The sequence below is a fragment of the Euprymna scolopes genome, chromosome 22 (genome assembly GCF_053919585.1).
Source record: "Euprymna scolopes isolate OS-2025 chromosome 22, ASM5391958v1, whole genome shotgun sequence".
Classification (NCBI taxonomy): domain Eukaryota; kingdom Metazoa; phylum Mollusca; class Cephalopoda; order Sepiida; family Sepiolidae; genus Euprymna; species Euprymna scolopes.
Window position 1 is genome coordinate 96,696,493 of NC_136503.1, and position 26,116 is coordinate 96,722,608.

At 33.6% G+C, this 26,116-nt stretch overlaps 1 protein-coding gene across 1 annotated transcript in view; it reads left to right on the forward strand.

The window, feature by feature from the left end:
* Window positions 1-21,907, forward strand: part of LOC145243549 (type-1 angiotensin II receptor A-like) — a 1,077,320-nt gene extending 1,055,413 nt beyond the window's left edge. Inside the window, exon 5 of the mRNA XM_080106527.1 lies at window positions 19,592-21,907. Coding sequence (XP_079962653.1) covers window positions 19,647-20,843 — 1,197 coding nt within the window. The 5' untranslated portion in view covers window positions 19,592-19,646 and the 3' untranslated portion in view covers window positions 20,844-21,907. The remainder of the gene's footprint in view (window positions 1-19,591) is intronic.
* The last annotated feature ends 4,209 nt before the right edge of the window (window positions 21,908-26,116 follow it).

Here is a 26,116-nt window from a genome sequence, read left to right on the forward strand (position 1 = left end):
TCATATCGAAAAACAAAACTTCTGTATTCTACTAATAATGCCTCCAAAAGTAATGCCTCTTATTTTTATTCCGCCCGAACTGATCAGACGAAATTCCAATTTCCATTGTTATGGGGCACAATGACGTACCCTATTTTGAGGGAGCTAGGGGCTTCTACGTTAATGAACCTTGTGCCTAACTTGTATGTACTCGTGAGGTGCAGATGTGTTAAGCTTGTGCTTGTGATTTTGAAAATGTTCTGCTATGACTGAATCCAAGAATGGCAGTTTGTTTATGATATTGAACCAAGGCAACACCATATAAGACCTTAGAATTTGAAAGGTAACTCCCGGGAAACTCGTCAGCGAGGCATTCGAAAACAAAACAATTTGCAAACTGTATGAATATATTTTATCTCTTTTTATATTGTTCTCTCTCTCTTTCTCTCTCTCTCTCTCTCTCTCTATATATATATATATATATATATATATAAATATACATATATATATATATATATATATATATATACATATATATATATTAATTGTCTGTATTTTTGAGATGAGGTGTTTTCATTGATTGAGATTGTCGGACTGACTTCCTCATCCTGGTTTTTATAGTCAAAACGTTTCGGCCGTTTTGCCCTCCGGCCTTCATCAGGTGTTTTGTATCGAACTGGGGAACCGTTTGTTAGGAGTCTCGAACACAACCCTTTATTATTATTACACGGGTACCGTGTTCGGACTCCAGCTAGGCTCTGGGACATAGTTGCTGATTCTCTGTTTTTAATGTTACTTTTCATTGCCTTCGTTCAGGATTGAACTCACCACCTTATATACCCCTGTAATAATAATAAAGGGTTTGGTTCGAAACTCCTAACAAACGGTTCCCCAGTTCGATACAAAACACCTGATGAAGGCCGGAGGGAAAAATCGGTCTAAACGTTGTGACTTTAACAACCAAGATGAGGAAGTCAGTCCGACAATCTCAATCAATATATATATATATATATATATATATATATATATATATATATATATATATATATATATATCGACTCTCATTCTTTCTGTTTCTTCATTGAAAGAGAGAATTAAACATAATTCGATTGTTTTAAGACAGCTGAAGCTTGCATTCTAGGGCCTATACAAATTATATACATTTTTTTAGAAAATTTCCCCTTCCTTCCTTCTCTTCAAAAAATGCTCCATTTCGAAAAGTGTGCTTATTCATAAAGTCTGAAGAAATGCTGGATTTGAAAATTTTCAAACTACATAATACTTGAAATTGTCGAACTGGACATAGAAACAATTGTAACGTAAATTTTAATACACTTTTTGTTGCCACCAACACCTTGTTTTGAAGTCATGTTTTTGCTTACACAGTGTATTAATGCTCAATTATAAAAATTGATAATTTTGTAGCTTACTTTTTAAGTCAACCATTTTTGGCTTAAAACCCATTGGTATATGAAAATGTACTGAATTTCACGAACTCAGTATAATTACATATAAGTCTATTTTTAGAAAAATGCATTTGTTCGCTATTTTTGTATAAGCGTTAAATTCCAGCATGTCATTAATGCCGACAATGAGAAGATGCCTGTAACAACGCAATGAAGACAAGAAGCGACGCATGCCAGCCGGTTTTAGTCGACGACATATCGACCTGCTGTGTTGCGCTCCCAGGACGTTCCTCAACCAAGTCACTCTCTCCGGGAAACGACAGGGCCTTAGTTTTTCTAACTTACTTTATACATTCATGACTTCATCTCTCTGTTGCAGATGTTAACGGCATGGGATTCTTAGAAAATAACCAGTCATAGGCGTGCGTCAGAACCAGAGATGCGTCATTGAATTCCTGGTAAAAATGGGTTCAGAATGGTAGTGACTATGTAGAATGACAAATTCTGAATGACAAAGCGTCGCTCGTTGAAATGATACCACTCCCATCTTCGTAGATCTTCAACATTCGAGTTTAAAAAATAAAAGGCTGTAGTTTTAGAAAAATTATTGGATAAGAAAACGCGCATCGGGCGCTCATTCACAGTCATCGTTTATCGCTTGCAAGAGTGTATTGAGAATAATGATGACAAAGGCTATGACAACAGCATATTCTTTTCCTTATTTTGATTCATATATATATATATATATATCCATTGATATCTAAAATGTTTTTATGTAGAGTGATGTGGTTCTCGGTTGATTAATTGTGTCTAACTGTGTCGGATATAAACTCGATAGCGAAAACAATGATATATATATGCTATTGTCATAGCCCTAATGACGAAGGAATCGCTCGTTTAAATTGTATCACTTCAATCTTGGTAGTTATTCAACTTTATCTCGGCATTTTTTCAAGCCGTCCTAGACTTCCCATTGTCATTGGACTCAAACAATGTCGATTAAAGACAGGGGCGGTTGCGGATGGTGCAACCTTTGTCTCACAATTACACGCGAATCTACCCATACAGCGTAACCTCTCTCTTTCGAGACTGAGCGGATGCAACAAGTTGTAGATGCACCAGACCAGTCGTGGCAAGAAAACTACGAATGATTGCTTTATAAGATACTCTCTGGTGTGTCTACTTTGTTAGGGAACATGCCTTCTTTGTGGCATCCTTGGAAATGTCAGTAATGTACTTAAGACTTGTATCAATCCGTGCTCAAATACATTATGTACGTGTATTATTCTGACTTTGAGTCTTAATATATTGATACGATAGGACCATAGTTATTCTAACTTATTTTATACATTCATGACCTGAAAATTTCATCTCTCTGTCACAGATATTAACGGAATGGGACTCTAAGAAAATAACCACTGACATAGGCGTGCGTCAGAAGCAGAGATGCGTCATTGAATTTCTGGTAAAAATAGGTCGAGAATGGCGGTGACGATGTAAGATAACAAATTCTGAAGCACAAAACGTCGCTCGTTGAAATGATACACCTCCCATCTTGGTAAACCTTCAACTATTTCAGTTGAAAAAAAAATAAAAGGCTGTAGTTTTAGAAAGACTCTTGGATGAAAGCAAATATCAACGTAGGAACCATAAATTTAGCTAGTATTGTTAAACTTATGCCTCTTTGTAAATTATCTTTCTGCGTCAGTAACTGACTAATGGTCAGTCGCTTCATTAAAATTGTCCTAATAGAACGGATATAAATGAACTTTCACGTGATCACGCAATTGATTGGAACAATGTTGTCTCTTGAGAATAGCTCAAACACAGGGGGCGCAAGTAAGATACACGACCCAGCCGAAACAAAAACACAGCGCAAAACGACATTAGAATTCAATACAAGTAACCTGTTATTAAAAGAACAAAGAACAGGTTTTGTGTTGACAGACCAATGAAAACGTTTTGTATTGACAGACCAATGAAAACATTTTGTATTGATAGACAAATGAAAATGTTTTTAATGACAGACTAATAAAAATGTTTTATATTGAAAAACGAATGAAACGGTTTTCTATTGATACACCAATGAAAATATTTTGTATTGACAAACCAACGACAATACTTTTTATTGACAGACCAATAAACATAGTTTGTATTGATAGACAAATGAAAATATTTTTAATGACAGACCAATAAAAATGTTTTATATTGAAAAACGTATGAAACGGTTTTCTATTGATACACCAATAAAAATATTTTGTATTGACAGACCAACGACAATACTTTTTATTGACAGACGAGGAAAAATGTTTTGTACTGACAGACGAATGAAAATATTTTGTATTGATAGAAAAATGAAAATGTTTTGTACTGACAGCCCAATGAAAATGTTTATTATTGACTAATGAAAATACTTTTAATTGACAGACCATGAAAATACTTTTGTTGACAGACTAATGGAAAGGTTTTGTTTTAATAGACCAATAAAAAATGTTCTATTGACAGAACAATGGAAATATATTTTATTGACAAACCAAAGAAAATGTTTTGTATTGACAGACCAATAAGCATATTTTGTGTTGATGGACCAATAAAAATACTTTGTAATAACAGACCAATGAAAATAGTTTGTATTGATAGACCAATATTCTACTTAGAATTGACAGACCAAAAACATAACTTGTGATGAAAGACCAATAAACACACTTTGTATTGAGAGACCAATTAAAAATGTACAATTAGAATTCTTCTTATGCTTAGCCTATTTGAACTACAATGTAAACATTCCACAACTTATATAAGACAATTTAGATTACAAAGTTAAAATTATACCCCTAATAGTGTTGTATAGCTAGGGACATATTAAAGAGATATGACGGGGGTTTCATATTGGGCACATATATATAACAGATATAACGATAGTGATGAGAGGGAGAGGGCATTTATAACGTTCTGGGATGCTTGGGACTTCATATATATACTGACTGGAGATGTATACAAGATCTTTACAGAGGAGGGGAGATACATAATCTTGTAAGAGTTACACAAAGTTCGTTATAAGATGATTAACACATAACCTTTTCAGTGTTGAAAGATGACACATGACAACAGTTACAAAACACAATGATGATTCTTTATTCATTGGAGCCTTCGCATGCTGATGACGTCAGGAATTCAAATTTGGATCTACATTATTAATCTTCTACCCTTCGCTTCAAAAGAGTCAGCCGACCACTGACTGCCAACTGACTGACTCTCAACTCTCTCTCTCTGACTGACTCTCTGACTGACTCCGCTGACTGATAGCTATATTGAGAATTCCCCTTTACTATGACGTCAGAAGTGTGTTTTCCAAACGTGACCAATTCACGTGGATATGCGCACGCTTTTGACAACAAAAAACTCTCAACATATGACTCTTAACTATTTTTTAAGAATATATTTTTAATTTGCATTGTTCATTCTTTTGGGATGACCTTTTTAACATTCCCATTCCAAACAGAATGAACAATCAATTTTTTTTACAGTATAAACAATATGTAACTATTTCTAATAGAATCCAACAATAGACTAAATTCTAACATTCTAATTCTTAACTTTGCTTACAAGGTTCGAGTCTCGGCTTATCCTAATCTCATGTTCACTTATCTAATACTCTTCTTAGTTACATGGAAATGGGGGGTAGCCTTTCCTTGTAACAATATGACGTAATTAAAATTACAAAATAAAAATTGTATCACTAATATGACGTAATTTAAATTACAAAGTTAAAATTATTCCACTAATATGACGTAATTTACATTACAAAATTGGAATTAGATTACCCGTTTTACACAATTTAAATTACAAGATTAAAATTACACTTTCACATGCAAAAATTTGAATAATGAGATTTAAATGATACTATTATTATTAAAATATGACAAAAATAAACTAACACCGTATAAAATTCACAAGTAATATCACAACGTCTATATTACACTAATATATTACACTAAAATAGTACACTAATAAATTACATTAATATATTACACTAATAAATTACACAAATTAATTACGAAAGTTTATTAACGACACTTACATTTTAGACAATTTAAATTATACTTAGGCGTCCTAAATGACCATTTCTGTTTATAGCACTCTAATGCTTGACTTTTTTCTAGTTTATACTTACATTCAGGCTGTTATCACCTCAAAAACACTAATGGCTTCATTATGACAGGGGCGCGTCTAAAAAGAATATTTCTATTTACTTCAGTCGAAGTTCTCAGAAATCAAGGGGCCCACAACCTGGGGCTAAAACTTGAACTCTATATGCGATACATAGATATTCGAATGTTCCATTTAAGTTCTTTATTTCTCAAACACTGAGTTAGTAAAGAAATTAAGAACATAATTTTCCTCTCCCCAATTAACCATTTTCATATGCTGTAGTATATCTTTTGTTTTGGTCTCTTGGTCTTACTGGATTCCAGGACAAAACTTTATCTAGTCTGGTGGAGTATCCAGCTTGGTGCTATTACTTGAGGTTACATTACTTGTAAAAGGTGCACCATTCCTCGTAAAAGCTAATGTGGGGTAGCCATAGCGAGGAGATCTTATTTGGACAGCGAATACTATGTGATTTTGAATATTTGGTCAGGGTTTACTTCTATGGAAAAAGTATCCTCATGCCAGGTTGTTCTGACAAACCCCTGTACAGAGAGACCTTAGACAATCGAGGACAGTGTCTAGTAGGCATTCAAGTTCTCTCCTTTTTCTGTTTCGAATGTAGAATACAATGTATTGTGAAGTAAGTTACTACGAAGGAGCATGTGAAACTTCCTCCCTGGGTACTCAGATGGGTTCCCAAAGAAAGCATGCAATCAATCGATTTTATAAAAAGGGGACAATTTTACCGATTTCGATGACAATAAAAGTATAGCTAGTATCGAACATTTGTTAATTCTCATAAACTCACAGAAACATCCGTTCCCTTTATAATTACTATTAAAAATACACTGTTAAAATTACACGAGTTAATGGAAGTGGTGAAAGACCATCATGACCACCTTTTTCAACAAACCTCGATCACAAAGCCTGCTGAAAACTTTGGAGAAGTTATACCGGAGAACACTGTCGGTGTACACGATAAACAAGCGACAAGGATTACAAGAATCAAAAGAAAAAAATACACCGAATCGAGACAGAAACAAGAAAACAAAGATTGAAAACAAAATAAGCAAGCAGGGAAGTTCCTAGAGGAGCTGAACCAGGAATACAAGGGGCGTGTAATAAGTAATCCCGCTGAACCACTTTCCATAGAAGTAGAGCAACGAAACTTGGCACAGTTATTAGTCTTTCTCTACATAGAAACCACCCAGAGTTATGCATTTCTCCCATAGTTTGATGCAGCTCTTGATACCGTTTTTGTCGAACACCCCAAGTTGGTCCCCCAACCACGACGTGACTTCAGAAATCAAGGCTGCACTATCTAGGAAACGCTTTCCTTTCAAAAACAACTTTATGGCTGGGAAGAGGTGAAAGTCAGAGGGTGCAAGATGAGGAAAGTTAGGAGGATAAGAAAGGATTTCATAACCACACGCCCGTGCGTCTGATCTGGCGACATGCGAATTGTGGACCGGGGCGTTGTCCTGCAAGAGGAGGATACCTTTGCTGATCTGGCCCCGCCTCTTGATTTTGATAGCTTCCCTTAATTTCCTCAAAAGTGAAGCATAATAGGCTCCTGTAATTGTGGTACCCTTTGGCAGGAAATCTGTCGTCACTACTCCGTCCTGCTCCCAGAAGACTGTGAGCATGACCTTGCAAGCGGAGGGCTGCACCCTTTCCTTTTTGGAGGTGGTGAGTCCAAGTGCTTCCACTGCATTGACTGGGCTTTGGTCTCTGGATCATAGTGATTGACCCAGGTTTCATCCTGTGTAATCAGTCTTTTGAAATACTTTGACACGTCTTCTTGGCACATCTTCAAATTCATCCTCGAGCACTTGACGCGTTATCGCTTCTGGAATGGTGTGAGCAACCTGAGAATCCATCTGGCAGACACCTTATGCTATGCAAATGGTCATGAATGATAGTTTCCACAGACCCTGTACTAATCTTGACATCTTGGGTTGTTTAGCGAATAGTAATGCGCGGATCTTCTAAAATGACAGCTTCAACTTGACGGACAGATGTCTCATGAATGGCAGAAGTGGGGGCGACCAGGTCTGGGAGCTGTTTCCACAGACTTCCGGCCATGTTTGAATTTACCATGCTAGCGTTTTACAAGGTCATATGATGGGGCATTATCACCATCAGTTTATTTCATTTCATCAAAAGTCTCCTGTGTGTGTGTTCTTTCAAATACAAAAACCGGATCACTGCTCGACATTCAACTGGCTCCATTTCACACCTGACTCCACAAATTAGTTCAGAGCTGTAATTTGCCACATAACCCATAGAGATATAAATCATTGCATACGCAAAATTTTAGCTAGATCAGGCAACTGTAAGTGGGTCAGGGACACTACTTATTGCGCGCCCCTCTTACATAGACAAGGCTGATTCACTCCAATGGCTCAAGAGTGGGAGACTTCCATTTGATGAGGAAACACTCATTGTAGCCGGGCAAGATCAGGTCTTACTCACAAATGGGTTTAAAAAATGGCTGGCCTGCAAACAAATGAGCAGTGTAGGTTTTGCCACTCAGTGAGTTAAAGCCCAAGCCATCTAATGTCTGCGTGCTCAATCTTATTGGCAGATGGTCTTTACACTGCCCGTCACAATAAAGTATGTAAATACCGCGATTGGAAGATCTGTGGAGAGATGCAACTTGACAGATCGACGAATATCTGGGAACACAAACCACCACCGATAACAGAAAACGGAAAAGTGACCATGTTCTATGACAAAGACATGCAGGTAGACAGATACATTAAAGACAAAGGAATCAAACCAGATATTGTTATATGGAATAAGGCCGACAGAACTGCACTCATTAGCTATGTCACAGTCCCAAATGATTTTGGCCTTAATAGAGCTGAACGGGAAAAGATAACAAAATATCAGGACCTAAATAATTATCTAAAACCAACATGGTCTCTGAAAGAAATAAACATTATACCGGTTGTGATAGGAGCAACTGGCTTAATAAAAAAAAGAATCTTCATAAATACTTAGAAGCAATCCCTGGAAGACTAAGCTGTAACGAAATACTAATCGCAGCCATAAAGGGGACAGTATCTATTCTTAAAAGAGCCCTCGGATATAAATTTAAATCATAACAGAATCACGTGTTAGCTACAGGAGGAAGCTCCTTGAACTCTTAAAACTTACTGAGATAAAATGAATAAAAAAGGGGGAAACTAAAGCTGATTAATTGAAACAATTTGAATAACATATTCGATTAAAATTACACAATTTAAATGAAATAATTTAATTTTACTATTTAAATTACGAATAATTGGGTTCAGCGACTTTATTTCTAAAATTCAAACATATTATAATGCATTTACATCTTTGCCAGTTTTCGGATTTTACTCATGCTCTGAAATTACGTTGAACTTCTTAAATGAGGATTGGTATATATTATAAGAAAATATATTTCCACTTAGAGCTGCCGACTGTCAACGCGATGGTTGTAGGTTCGATCCATGGCTGGGAAAAGGTGTATGGGTAGCTGCACTGATGAATTGTGATACAACGAAACAGTACTGTATGTGGATGAGTATATATATATATATATATATATATATATATATATATATATATATATAGTAATTTATAAAATATATATGGCGATTAAGCTACACTGAATATTCTGCCTTTCATCCACTATAGGATTCGTCAGGCTTATATATATATATATATATATATATATATATATATATATATATATATATATATATATATGTGTGTTCAAGCAGAATAATTACTTTTTCCGACTTTTCTGGATAGCGGTCTTATTTTATTTAAGCGGGAATTTGTATATAATGGCGCCCAACGTTTCCAAATATTCTACTCAAGCGATTTCTATCCAGTGCATCCGTTTATCATCAGAAGCGATTTTTGTTGCTATTTTTTTTCTTTTTCGTTCTCTTCGAGGTTTGGTTATTTTATGGATTTGTTTGCTTGTTTTTTTTGGTTTTTTTTAATCGGTTATAAAGGTGGGTGCAGGTTGATAATATGCTGATGATAATAAAAAATTAAATTATATTTGGTTAATTTTAATTAAATTTGCTTAAAAAATGTAATTATATTTGCGAAAGAAAAAATTTAAATTATATTTACGAAAGTAAAAGATTTTAATTATATTTGCTAAAGTAAAAATAATTAATTATATTTGGTTGAGTATAAAAATTCTATTATATTTCTCAAAGTAAAAAAGTATAATTATATTTGGTAAAGTAACAAAATTAGTTTATTTGCTTAAGTAAACAAATTTAATAATATTTGCTTAAGTAAAAAAAAATGTAATTATATTTGCTAAAGTAATAAAAAGTTCAATTATATTTCCTAAAGTAAAAAGTTTTAATTATAGTTGCTTAAGTTAAAAATTTTAATTATATTTACTAAAGTAAATATTTTAAAATTATATTTGCTAAAGTAAGACAATTGAATTATATTTGCTGATGAAAAGCGTTTGAGTAGAATATGGATGAACAATGATTTTGGCCGCCATTTAATGCACAAGACCGGCAGAAAAAAAACTTAAAAAAGACCGCTCGGCGAATGGAAAAGATATCCACGAAAATCGGAATAAAAGAATAACTGTCGTGTTCAATTAGACGTGCTTAAATAATGACTTGCTGCTAAAAATACACACACACACACACAAACACACACATGTATGTAGCGTATTCAGACATATAGAAATATATCTAGCATAATCTATCTATTATATCTATAAAAGTGAGAATGTGCGTGTGAGAGAGAGAGAGACAGAGAGAACAATTCTCAACCTATATATTCAACAAATTTTTTTATCTACAGATTTGTAAATTTGTATATAGGGTATTCAGACATATAGAAATATATCTAGCATAATCTATCTATTATATCTATAAAAGTGAAAATGTGTGTGTGTGTGTGAGAGAGAGAGAGAGAGAGAACAATTCTCAACCTATATACTCAACAGATTTTTTATCTACAGATTTGAAAATTTGTATATAGATTATTCAGACATATGGAAATATATCTAGCATAATTTTTCTATTATATCTATGAAAGTGAGAATGTGTGTGTGTGAGAGAGAGAACGAGAGAGAACAATTCTCAACCTATATATGCAACAAATTTTTTATCTACAGATCTGAAATATCACATTTGTATAGAAGTAGGAATTGAGTGTGTTGTGAGAGATAGATCGAAAGCGGAGTTGAAAAAATGTATTGCACATATTTATATGTCAACAGACATAAGGAAAGAGACGGCAATTTTATAAAGAGCAATGGGAAATAGCGATGTTAAAATAAGGACACCTTGTACTATTACTTCACAGGTTACCGAGTACATTATTCTTTTTTCATCATTTCACCTCCAGGCGAAGACTTTTCGGTTTTTATCACTTTTGAACTCGTTGAATATTTTTTTTTCGTACTTTCGATCTGCTTTCATCGGTTTCTCACTGTGGAAAATGCGCTATCAATCCTGAGGCCTAATATTGTGTTCTGGTTCAACCGAAGGCATACTATATATATAATATATATATATATATATATATATATATATATATATATATATATATATGGGGGGGGTTGTGTGTGTGTGCGTGTGAGTGCGCGTAAATAGATATATGTATATATATATATATGTATATATATATATATATATATATATATATATATATATATGTTATGAGAACCATGGAAATAGTATTCCGAGAAAATAGAGAAATAAAAACAGCAATGAACTAAATTATGTGGTCATCAATGTTTCGTCTTTTTTTTTTAGACTTCCTCTCAATGAATAAAGTTAAGAAAACAAAACGCCAGTAATATACATATATATATATATATATATATATGGGGGGTGTTCGTGTGTGTGTGCGTGTGAGTGCGCGTATCTATATATGTATATATATATATATATATATATATATATATATATATATATATGTATATATATATATATATATATATATATATATATATATATATATATGGGGGGTGTTTGTGTGTGTGTGCGTGTGAGTGCGCGTAAATAGATATATGTATATATATATATATGTATATATATATATATATATATATATATATATATATATATACATATATATATATATGTTATGAGAACCATGGAAATAGTATTCCGAGAAAATAGAGAAATAAAAACAGCAATGAACTAAATTATGTGGTCATCAATGTTTCGTCTTTTTTTTTAGACTTCCTCTCAATGAATAAAGTTAAGAAAACAAAACGCCAGTAATATACATATATATATATATATATATATATATATATATATATATATATATGGGGGGTGTTTGTGTGTGTGTGCGTGTGAGTGCGCGTATCTATATATATATATATATATATATATATATATATATATATACATATATATATATGTATATATATATATATGTATATATATATATGGGGGCGTGTTTGTGTGTGTGTGCGTGTGAGTGCGCGTATCTATATATGTATATATATATATATGTATATATATATATATATATATATATATATATATATATATATATATATATATTATGAGAACCATGGAAATAGTATTCCGAGAAAATAGAGAAATAAAAACAGCAATGAACTAAATTATGTGGTCATCAATGTTTCGTCTTTTTTTTTAGACTTCCTCTCAATGAATAAAATTAAGAAAACAAAACGCCAGTAATATATATATATATATATATATATATATATATATATATATATATATATATATATATATATATATATATCTTTTTCGAAATGAATGACCACTTATCAAGGCTCGGAGACTATACGAGTTTAAGGATTAATAAGTCTACAGTAGTCAATGGGATAATATCGTAGTAATCGTTAGCAGTGAAGATGTAGTAAAAGGGTGTAATAAACATTTGTTTATATTGACTTGAAGATGATCAAATTGTAGTTAGCTGTAAAAAAAAGGCCAACGGAAACGAATTCTCAAGTGTTCAGTTCTAAGAAAAAAACTTTGTTCATGAAATCTATTATTAGGTTTAGACACAGATAAAGAGTCCATACATAGCCCTTCAGTCGCTGAAGGGGCATAGGCCATCTACAACTTTTTGTAGATGTCTTTGTAGCGAGTTCTTTTTACAGAAGGTACATACAGCGCCTAGCCTTCCAAATGGTCACCCATCTTATACTGGCCAGGCTCAATGTAGCTTAACTTCAGTGATCTGGCGAGAACCTGTGTCAACGTGATTGTGCCGTACACAGATAAAGAGTGGGGGAAATTATTTACAGTGTAGTTGGATAGACGAGTGTTTTTCGTGAAAGTCTGGCAAGTGGGACCATAGATTGGAGCTCAGACGAGTACTTTCCATTAAAATTAAGATAAAGCGGAGACAAACTTGCAACGTATCTTCTGTGGGAAAGGGGTTGCAGGCAAGAGAAAAGAGCGCCCTCCACCAGGATACGAAGTCTGTTTTTAATTCTGTCAAGGTAGGATAAGACCGTTCTAGCAGCTCCTACCCAGATGTGGCACAACACCCCATGCTTAGACGTACTCGGCTTTTATATAGATAGAGAATTGTATCTGCAGTAAGATATCTAATTGAGCAGTAGAAGAATCCCACAAATTTTCAAGCGATCTTTGCAAGGGATTTTGATATACGTGCTCCATTTTAGATCAGGAGTAAAAGTCAGGCCCAGAAGCGTGTCAAAACATGAAGCCTCCTTAAGACGAAAGCCATTCATTTCAATCGATGCTCAACGAGGATCAGAATGTTCATGATGTAAAGTTAGAGCTTGATTTTAGATGCAGTAAAGTAATCAGTCATCGCTTTCCAATTGTACCACTACGGCATTTGATAGTAGTGTCATCATAATAAATGTCTACGATTAATCTAAGGCTGTGATTTGGAAGATCATTTATGTAGATCAGGAAATAAGTTGGGGGCGGGATGGATCTCTGAGGGGCTCCCGTGTTAATAATGTAAGCTTCTTATTTCTGCCTATAAACCACTACCTTTATGAATTTGTAATTATCTTATTAATATAATGATATGTAATACACTGCTCCATTTCATTGGAAATTCCAAAAAAAGCATAGATTTTTTTCCGTTTCTGAAATAGAACTAAGTGATACATTTCATTAGATCAAAGATATATTTTCAACTATTTGGACTGGTGTTTTGTTTTTATAATTGTATTGATCAAGAGGAAGTCTGGAAATAAAGATGAATAATTATGTCTCGGCAGTCGTGTGAAAAGAATATTCTATTTTTCTTTTATTAATATTATTGGAGTTTTCCCCTTTTCTTTTCTTTGTACATATTTGTAAATTATTCCATGGATTTCGGCTTTTTGGATTATTTTGGACCATCTTCCAATTACGTGATTTCCTTGGATTTTACTTATGCGAATGGAAACTAATTTAACTTTCTCGGAGTTATATTTTTAGATTTTACCGTCATTGGATAATTTAGCTTTCACCAGAATATCCATTCACGTGTAATCACCTTTTTCTTCGCCATATTCCTCCTGCTTCACTTTTTGTTATCAAGTAAGATCTTTGACTTACTTGTAGTTTCATCAAATACTTTTCTATGCAAAATCCGATCCCACAATTTGCTAATTCCTACCCTCTGATGAGAAGGAAAGTATTTCTTCGAAACTCCGCGGATAAAGGACGATCCACTTATCAAGTGTTTCCTTTTCAGATTAAATATGTTTTAACTCGTTTTCAAAGTGTTTTAACATGTTTTATTAACTGTTTGCTCGTATATATATATATATATATATATATATATATATATATATATTTATTTATATATATATATATATATATATATATATATATATATATATAACCAAGTTATGTGTTCATTAGCGTTTACTCTTTATTTCCAGATTTCTTCTAGATGAATGAAATTAAGAAAACAAAACACGAATACTTGAAAATATATTTTGGAATGAAATGTATGAACAAGTTCTATTTTAAAAACAGAAAAAAATCGTTGCAAATTTACTAATGCTATGCAACCCTCTCTTTTTTCGGAACGTCTGTGTGTGTGTGTGTGGTTACACACCCACATATATATATATTTATATATATATATATATATGTACACACATATATCTATAATATAAAGCTGAACGTATCTGTGTGTGTGTGTGTGTGTGTGTGTGTGTGTGTGTGTGGTTACGAATAGGCTCCTATATGGTTGACTATTTTAAAAAAACAGATCACATATAATGATAGAAGATGCATCCAGTAACAGGAATGGGTGTGCTTGATCTGGCATAATGATGATTCATTAAAATTGTGGGATCTGCAATCGCTCCCTGTTCAAAAAGTAGGGAAATAAAAAAAAATTCAATTAAAAAAACATTTACAAGTGTTTTTGATATAAATGTACATAAGAATACTTTGATAAGTATGTTTAAACTTTAATAGGGATAATATAATAAAATTGTGGGGTCTGCGTTCGCGCCTGGCCTCCATAGAATCGAAATAGGCACAAACTTTAATAACGACTTTTCATAATAATTTATGTTTCAGTTTGCAGAAAAATGGTATAATAAAATTATGGGGTGTTCGTTCGCACCTGACCTCCATAGAATGGAAATATGTCACAAAGTTTAACAAGGTTTTTTAATATAGATCCACAAAATATTGTGATAAGTGTTTCGGTGTGAACAGGTATGGTATAATACATTATGGCTTGTATCTATTATATTTTTACTTGCATTTTTGCTTTGGTTTTGATACCTCCAAATTCGAAGCTATCTCTTTACAACCCTTCGTTTTCATAACCTATCTTACTTTCATAAATCGGAGTTCATTTTCTGGTGGTTGTTTTTGAACCCAGTCAATGAAGGGTAATTTTGCTAGCATATATATATATATATATATATATATATATATATATATATATATATATATATATACTAGCATGGGTACCCGGCGTTGCCTGGGTTGAGTTCTATTTGGAACACACCTGCAATACTAATCATTTTCATCGTGGGCAATGTGGATACCCCCACAACAGTTCCAAAAATAAAATAACGGGTAAAAACATGAAAATGTAATCGCCCCAAAAAGAAGAAGTACGTGATACTCTCTCCACCAGATATTTCGCAGTAGGAATACAAAGAGCAGAAACTATTCTCCGGGTATTAAGCACTGGAATGACCCCCCCCCCAAAAAAAAATATAATAAATAATTAAAAATAATTCATTACAACTTTTGCTTTGTGCGATAGCAAAAAAAAAAACAAAAAAATCGCTAAATAAGCAGAATCCCTAAAAAAAAATGAAGACCTACCAATGTAACACCAAAGAGAGGCAGCGTGAAATCGTCAGTGACCATTAACTTTTAGTTAAGATGCAGTAGTATTAGTTGGGAGAATTTCTTTGTTAGTTGAGGACATTGGGCGTCGTCCTCATCATGTGGGGGCGAATGTAACACCAAAGAAAGGCAGCATCAGACCATTACGGTCGATGTGACGCTTTTATTTAACGTTAGTATTTTATCCCGGGCAATATCGGGTAATCGAAAGATAGATGTTTAGATTTTATTCCGGGCAACACCGGTTAACTAAAAGATAAATGTTAATATCTTGTGCCGGGCACTACCATAGAACCTTGCTAGCTTCACTTCTGCCAAAGTATTTTTTTCTCTATTTTCTTTAAAGCGAAACAATAATAATGATCTAGTCAAAATGGACAGAATGATAATTTCAAAAAACATACGTTTTGTTTTCAAGTCGAGCGATGGTGACAAATTCCGATACAGTCATATCCAGTAAAAAAGGGAAATATTTTTTCCTTTGATAAAACTGAGGATAAGAGAAATGAATCCAAAATATTAATTGAACCCGAGGTCGATTTCGGTACAACGATGGTGACAAATTCAATGACCCAATTCATGTGTCAGCTAGAAACAACAAAAAGGTAGATTATGCTTTTTGCTTTGAACTAAAAACTACACACACACACACACACACACACACACACACACATATTTGTTGGCGTCACAAAATATATTTGTGACAAGTCAAAACAAAGATAAATAATTTCTTTGCGGTTAAAATTTCACACACGCATTTGTCGGCTTCAAAGAATGTTTTTTCGAATCAAATATTAAATGATTTGGTGTGACTCTGATAAAACCATTTGAACCCAAAATGACCTTCCTAGTGTTTTCATTCTCAGGCCGAATCGCAGTTTTGAAATTTAGATCAAGAGATTTTTTTTGCCACCCGACAATTTTAAATAACATATTTTGTCGAGATGTTAACAGACTAATAATTTGTTTATTTCCTTTGATAATGACAAGTGTCACATCTAAGAGCAGAATTCACGAAGCATTTTTTTCCTTTGACGCAGTTTTCTTACTTACGCGGTTATCGCGTATTACGCAGTTTTGAAATTATCCAATGAGAGAAAACTGGTTATTTTCCATCGGGCGTTTTTGGTTGATCGGGGAGGAGTTAGAATTATTCTTGGATTGTGGGAGGTGGCCAGTTTTTCGTCATCAGTCAAATTATCCAATGAGAGAGAATCAGACGATTTGGTTATTGAGCATTCTGATTGGTCGGGAAGGAATTGGTAATTGTCGCCCCGCCTAGTGCTCTACTATATAAAGACCAAGAAAGTCAGAGCAAAACAGAACAGAAGTCGGAGCAAAACAGAGCGAGTCCGAGAGTCAAGCCACCTCACCTCCCTCTCTCTCTCCCCCCTCGCCATTTGCCCGATAACTAAAAAGGGTTAAGTTAATAGACTTGTGAATTCAAGCAAGTGGAAGCCCCACTTAGAAGTTTAAATGCTTGTTTACAAATTCATACTCCAAACTGTACATATGTTTGTATATATTGCTTTTATGGTTTTCTTTTAAAACATTCTATATAACCCAATCCCCGGAGTCTTTGTTATTCAAAATTCTTTGATGTGCTGATGTTTTCATTATTATTTTTTTTTACTTGTGAAACTGCTTCCGTCAACAAGCACCCGGTATCTCCGAAGACGAAATCTCTAGACGGTCACAGGAGATCCAACCTTGTGGACATTGCAGCAAAGACGATTCCACCAACGCACTGGAGAAGGGCTTACTTGGTTACGCGACGTACCGGCGTAGTTTCATACCAAAATTTAATTCCAAAAAAATTAAATGGAATTTTTCGTCATTTTATGTTTCTAATGTAATCCCCCCACCATTTTTCATATTTCGCTTTGTTTATGAAATTGTTAGGTGAAAGTACAGAGTGGTCTCATAAAAGTTAATAAAATATATCGTTAATTAAGGTTTCAAATGCAATTCCCGTTCCCCACAAAAACAAATTGTATTTGTAATATTTTGCCCCCTCCTTTTGTTCGCCAAACTTGAAAAAATCCTACAGGTGACATGTCTCGTTGAACGCTTCGTGTCAGGTTTGGGTGCGGAAGAGTCATGGTATTTGGAATGTTTTCTAGCCAAGGTATAACGCCTCTTGTCCGGTTACAAACTCGTGTAAACGCGCAAACCTATAAAAACATTGCTCAACATCATGTTGTGCCAATCATGCAGAATTCAGGTTTTTATAGGGCTACTTTATGCAAGATAATGCCCATGTCACAAGGCAAATGGGGTAATGAGTTAACTTAGCGAGTAAGATTTCGAAATTATGGATTGGCCAACGAAAAGTCCTGATTTAAATCTAATAGAAAATCCCTTGGAAGACATAAGGAGTGAAAGTTATGGAAAGAAATCCCACTAACAGGGAAGCTTAAAGGAGAATCGTCTAAAATTAATATCGAGGATTGTCAAAATCTGATTCGTTCTTGTAGTCGAAGATATGCAGCCGTCATTGAGAGCAAGGGCTCATTTACTAAATATTGATTATCCATGCATTTTTATTATTTGTTTTTTTTTGTTTTTTGCTGTTTAGATTGTTTTTCGTATTTTTGTCCCTTATTTTTGGACGTTCCTATTTTGCAAATAAATAAATAATTGTTATAATTCTTTTTCTATCCTTTGCAAATGATTTAAATTTTAGTATGTTATTATAGATGATAACGACTACCAGTTGTCAAAATTTCAACTTTTCACAGTTGTTATTTCTAACAAATATTAGGTTTTAAAATGTTGTCCCTTAGTTTTGGACGCTACTATATATATATATATATATATATATTTAGTGAAAATGGTAATTAATAAAAACTGAAGAAAGTGCTCAATACCGTTGAAGAGCAGATATGCGTTTTATTTTTTATTACTGTATCTTTCTATTAAGTTACATTATTGTTTCAGCTACTTGGCGGATTTTTGGCTGTCTGTAGCATCCTCAGACTTATACAAAAAACTTTCTGTAAAAGTCTGAGGATGCTACAGACGGCCCAAAAAAACGGCAAAGTAGCTGAAACAATAATGCTACTTAATAGAAAGATACGGTAATAAAAAATAAAAAGTATATATATATATATATATGTATATATGTATATATATATATATACTTGTTTATTGTTATATAAACATGCTCACATCCCGCTGCTACAAATAGCCACTTGTTTCAATCAAACAACAGATATCATCAGGCAGCGACTTGACTATTCAAAAGTTCAATGAATAATAGATTATTCATTGAACTTTTGAATAGTCAAGTCGCTGCCTGATGATATCTGTTGTTTGATTGAAACAAGTGGCTATTTGTAGCAGCGGGATGTGAGCATGTTTATATAACAATAAACAAGTATTATCAGCTCTTTTTATTGAGCACTATCTAACAACCTCGTTGAATTCATTAGTCCATTACTTTTGAATATAAAAAAAAACGAGTATATATATATATATATATATATGCGTAATTAACTAAAACGTCATCAGCAGCTTATATGGCAAAGACTTTCCAGACCTCCTTTACATTTTTTCCTAATAATGGATTAAACTTAATATAGACGACACTCCCCACATTTACTTATAGCAATATATTTGTTAGTTTCGGATTGTGCTGCAAACAAACATTTAACGGTCACATTTATATTATTACCTTCTGTTTTTTTACTAGTTTTTTAGAAATGATTTCTTACTCTTTTCTTTTTCTTTTTTTTTTCTTTGCAGAGTTCGGAACCAGGATCACCGAGTCGGAAGAGAGGAGCGCTGGACACCCATAACAATGGACGGCAACCATCATTTAAGCTTCGAAGATTATTTCGCCTGCCAATCCGTCTACAACATTTTGGGCAATGAGTCTGACTTCACTCAACACATTGGCGACTGCGTGGTCGAAAAGACGGCCATGCTGAACGTAGGCGAAACGATCCACGCCTATTCGACTCCGGTGATCTTCGCCATGGGAATCCTGGGCAATTCCATATCGCTCAAGATCTTCCTATCCAAGAATTTCCGGCGTCAAGCGGGCGGCGTCTATCTAGCGTCGCTGTCGTGTGCCGACATTTTTGCACTGATTTTTTTCGTTATGACCCAGTGGTTGAAACGGGTGTGGCCGATATTTGCTGATACTCGCGTAACCCCAGTGGTGGACACCGACGGACTCTGTCAGGTCATATTATACCTCTCGTACACATCCCGCTTCCTTTCGTCTTGGCTGGTGGTAATATTCACCGTCGAACGGTACATCGGCGTCTGTCACCCTTTTAAGAGATTAGAATGGTGTACTACAAAGACGGCTCGACGGGGTATCGTGGTACTCACGTTGATTTCTCTGGTGCTTAATTCATTTAAACCGGCTCTAAGCGGCGTTTATATGCTGGATGGAGAGTTGACCAAGTGTACAGGTAACCCTGACTACCATTACATTTCTTTCGTGCTTGACAGCGTCTATGCGGTTTCTATAACGCTTGTGCCTTTTGTTGTCATCCTCCTTCTAAACGTATTGATCATCCGGGCGTTGGTGAAGTTAAAACGACGCCAGAGGACGAACCAGGTGCGGGCGAGAGAGGCCGGCGGCCGTACGGATTTTACCCTACTTTTGTTAATGATCTCCTTCTGCTTTATAGCTCTTAAGGTGCCCTTCTTCGTGACATGGTGTCGACAGTTCGTCTACTCCTTGCACCTCCAACGCGACACCTCGGGCAACATGGAAAATATTAACAGAATTGAAATTATCAAGGGTATACTCAATATCACCCGGACTGTCTTCTACATGAACTACGCAACCAATTTCTTTCTCTACAGTTTCGTCGGATCTTCGTTTCGCCTCGAATTAAAGAGACTTGTTTTCTGTCAATGCCGTGAAAACCGATCCTATACGTGGACCCCGCAGAGGACGTGCATGCAGTCTGACCTGAGCCACGTCGAATCATACAACAGGAACACAACCAATAGAAACCAAACCATTGACGATGTGTGAAAAAAATCCCAATAACATTCCTCTCTATATTCTAATACGAAAAACGACTTTCTTCATTAGTTTTTTGTCAAATGACCTTGTTTGGTATCGTGTTTTTAATCAGTCAAAAACTAAAAGTTCCTTGTTTTGTGGATTAAAAAACTTCTTTGGAAATCCTAACACTTATCCTCATCTTTAAACCAATTCATAATCTTCAATTCTTACCTTAATCAAACCTAAACCCTAACCCTTACCCTAACCATAACCCTAAACCCTAACCCTAACACTAACCCTAACCCTAAACCCTAACACGAACTTGAAAACGCTACTCTTAACTGCAACAGTAAACTCTAACCTTAAACCCGAACATTTAATCCTAACCCTTACGCTAACATTTAATTCTAACCCAAAGCGCAAACATTTAACCCAAACCGTAACCCGAAAACTTACTCTAACCCTAAGACATTAACCCTAATCCTTACCCTAAATTCTTACCTATAATTTAACTCTAACTCTAATTATCGCCCGGAACCCGAAACTTTACCTGAACCCAAAATATAACCATGTCCTCTTACTGTAACCCTATGACCATATAACTATAACCGACACCGCTTATTTCGAACACCTAATTCGAACCTAAACCCTATTTTCTACATCAAAGAAATCTTTTTTTCCGCATTTAATTTTTTTTATTCTTGGATAGTCATTCAGAAATCAAACAGAATTAATTTTTTAAATAATGTGATACCGAATTAGTAGGGTACAATTTTCTGAAAGTCGTCATTTTCGAGGCCGACATTTTCCTTCACCGTTTTTTCTCCGCCGACAAATGTCGCGTATACCCGATTGTCCATAGTAGAAAATGTGTATAGTTGATGGGTGACTTGATTGGAACTTACGACACACACACATGGATACACACATACACGCACACATAGGGATACGCACACACACACACATACACACACTCATATATATATATAATAAAAGGTCAAAAATATTTAAAATCAATTAACTAATGGTGGTGGATATATATCAATAAGATTTTAAGAATGTATTATAGTAAAAAAATAATTATATATATATATATATATATATACACACACACACACACTTATATATATATATGTATATATATGTATATATATGCATGTGTGTATATATATATATGCATATATATGCATATATAAATGTATGTATATATATATGTATATATATGCATATATATATATATACATACTAGCAAAAGTATCCGTCGTTGACTGGGTTCAAAAACAGTCTACAGAAAATGGACTCTGATTTATGAAAGTATAATAGGTTATGAAAAGGAAGGGTTGTAATGAGATAGCTTCGAATTTGGGGGGTATCAAAACCAAAGTAAAATAATATGAAAGTAAGAATAAAATAGATAAACCCCATAATTTATTATACCATACCTGTTCACACTGAAACACTTATCACAATATTCTCTGGATCTATATTAAAAAACCTTGTTATACTTTGTGACATATTTCCATTCTATGGAGGTCAGGTGCGAACGAACACCCCATAATTTTATTATACCATATTTCTTCAAACTGAAACATAATTATCAAAGTATACTTACGCAGATAGATATGAAAAGTCTTTATTAAAGTTTGTGCTTATTTCGATTCTATGGAGGCCAGTCGCGAACGCAGACCCCACAATTTTATTATACCATCCCTATTTTAGTTAAAACATACTTTTCAAAGTATTCTTATGTACATCTATATCAAAAACACCTGTAAACGGTTTTTTTTTACTTTTAAATTTTTTATTTCGATACTTTGTGGACCAGGCGCGAACGTCTACCCCACAATTTTAATGAACCACCGTTCTGCCAGATCAAACATATCGATTCCTGTGTCTCGATAAATCTTCTATCATTATATGTAATCAGTTTTTTTTTTAAATAGTCAACCATATAGAAGTTTACTCGTGACCAGACACGCACACATTCAGCTTTATAGTATATATATATATATATATATATATATATATATATATATATATATATATATATATATAGTAAGTTATAAAATGTATATGGCGATTCAGCTACACTGAATATTCCGCGTGCCATCCACTCTAGGATTCTTCAGCCTGAAGAATCCTAGAGTGGATGAAACGCGGAATATTCAGTGTAGTTTAATCGGCATATACATTTTATAACTTACTAGCTAGCTCTACCTACGTATTGAGCACTTTTGAAGTAAATACTTCAAGTTTTCGCATAAATCTATACTTTCGTATATTAATTTTATGTGAGTAAATTATGTAGTTATATATATATATATATATACATAATTTACTCACATAATATATATATATATATATATATATATATATATATATATATATATATATATATATATATATATGGCGTAATGGAAACATATTATAAGGTTATTTCCAGTTTCTCTTTCAATTTTCGGATTTTAATCATATCATATCGCACTTTATTTCCTTCTGATGGATTGATTTTGCTATTTCTTTTGATAAGTTAAGTGCATAATTAATTCACTGATTGATATAATAATGAAGTGATTGATTTTGCGCTACGAAACATACTCTCACGAATAGTAAATGTCAACATAATTAAAGTAATAAATAATAAGACAGTTAATATCATTAACTTTGGAATATAGTCTTTATCATTCATTCACTGTATTGCTCAGTAATAATATTGAGCTTCAAAAATAATGATTAGTATATATTATAAGAAAATGTATTTCTACAGAAATATATTTTCTTATAATCTATATATCTATAAAAGTGAACGTGTCTGTCTGTCTGTCTGTGTGTCTCTGTGTCTGTCTGTCTGTGTACATTTCCCTACGCAATAACTCTGTCAATTTTTAGTCTATAGACTCGAAATTTGAAATACCGGGTACTGAGATTTGGGAAAATCGATGTGACGGGTGTCAGCCAGAAATTTGGCTGTTAAGGGGTCAAATTTCAACGATTTGACCTTTAAGAACTCTACCAAACTCCTCCGACAATTTTGGGTCTACACCCTTGAAATTTTAGATATAGGTTCCGTGGACATGGATCTAACGTAATAACTTGATTTGAGGCCAAAACAATAAATTTTCAGGGGTCATAATAGGGGTCAAAGTTTTAAAAAATTACCCCCTTTTTTTTTTGCTCAGCATACACCTCTAAACACCCGGGCAACGCCGGGCACCCATGCTAGTATATATATATATATATATATATATATATATATATATATATATATATATATATATTATAAGATATTATAGGTAATGATAAAATGAATGGCACTCGAGATTCCTTATTGCTGAGGGTTATTTATTTTGCATTCTATGGACTATAAAGGGTGTAAAGATATTTTAAATAATACAATGGTCGTTGTAAACTGTTCATGGTTAAAATTACAAAATTATTTAAATTAAAAAAACAGTCGTAGAAAAATGTATATCGATAAATAATCCTAACCGTAAGGAAATTGTTTTCTCATAAAACAACAATTATGCCGCACGGAAGCTACACAGAATTAAAAAAAAAAAAAAGGAAAAGAAACATGAAAAATACGAAAGCACACTACTCGAAGCATTAGGAAGAAATACTTCGGTTTTTTTTAGATAATGATTTACATATTTTGTTATGTGGATTACTCGGAGTAGCATTCCCATATCGGTTTTTATTCATGCAACGTCTCGTTTAATATAACTTGTGGATTTTTTCTGGTGTATCATTTCAAGATTTGGGAATGTTAAGTTTTGAGACATTGTGTTGAACAAAGATGGCGGCGTAGTTCAGGTACGAACTTAAGAGGTTAACTACGACACGGACCGCATTTGATTCTTGGTCTATTAAATAATTATAGTATAAGAAATTTCAAATAACAACCCTCATGTATCCCACGGGTAGATTGTTCACACCCCCTTCTCTCTATCTCCCTCTCTCTCTCTCATATATATATATATATATATATATACAGAGAGAGAGAGAGAGAGAGAGAGAGAGAGAGAGAGAGAGAGAGAGGGAGTAAGTTATAAAATATATATGACAACTAATCTACACAGAATACCTAATGGCTAGCTAAAAACTCAATAGAATGTGCGTATATAAAAACGCCTGACAACCATATCTCCTCGTATAAGCCTGATTAATCATAGCGCGGATGAAATGCGGAATATTCTGTGTAGCTTAATTGCCATATATATTTTAATAACTTACTACTTAGCTCTACCTATGTATTGAGCACTGTTGAAGTAAATACTTAAAGTTTACGACTAAATTATACTTTCGTATATTAATTTATGTGATTAAATTAAGTAATCATATATATATATATATATATATATATATATATATATATATATATATATATATATATATATATATACTAGTAGGGCGCCCGGCGTTATTCGGTCATAACTACGCATGAATATTATATTTTACTTAATGTAGATTTTTTTTATTTATTTGCATTCCGGTTTTGGTTGCGTGGTAATTATCAAAGTATTATAAGGCACAGATTGAGACAAATAATCTGCCCAACATGCAAGGAAGTCCCACACGATACAGACCACCTGATACTAAATGGTCCAGTCACCCAGATGGAAGGAGGCTATACTACAGCACATCTACTTGAACATAATTTCTCAGACCGGCTAAAATATAGCGTTATAGTGGTCTAATCCATACGGTACTAGTGTTCTTATTTATTATAAATAGAAACATCGTAGTTTTAAACGTAACGATAAATTCTTTTTTTTAAAAAAAGGAAAAGAAAGCTGTGACATTTGCATGCGAGTATTATGTTTCTTTTTTTTCTAAACAGTTCACTTCTTGGGAGTAAAAACAGATATTTCAGCTGACATAGAAACCAAATCCTTAAACCAGTGAGTCAAGTCCGATAGCCATTAGGCCTGCTTGAAACGAACTTTAAGTAGTTTTTAAAACTTACTTATGCTGAACATAAGTTATCTGTCATGTGTCATTAATCTGTAATCTGTCATATGAACGATTCACGCATGCGCATTCGTGAAACAGTAGACAAACTGGAAAAAATTCTATAACAATCACGTACCAATTTTTCAACTTTGTTCTCTATGCAGTCTTTTGTCCGGATGAATAAATGATATACCAAATTTTAAGTATGTAGATACAAAATATTGAGTATAAAGGTTAAAAAATGCCCTCGCACACATTCTCATATATATATATATATATATATATATACATATATATATATATATATATATATATATATATATATATAGCAAAAATGGTAATTAATA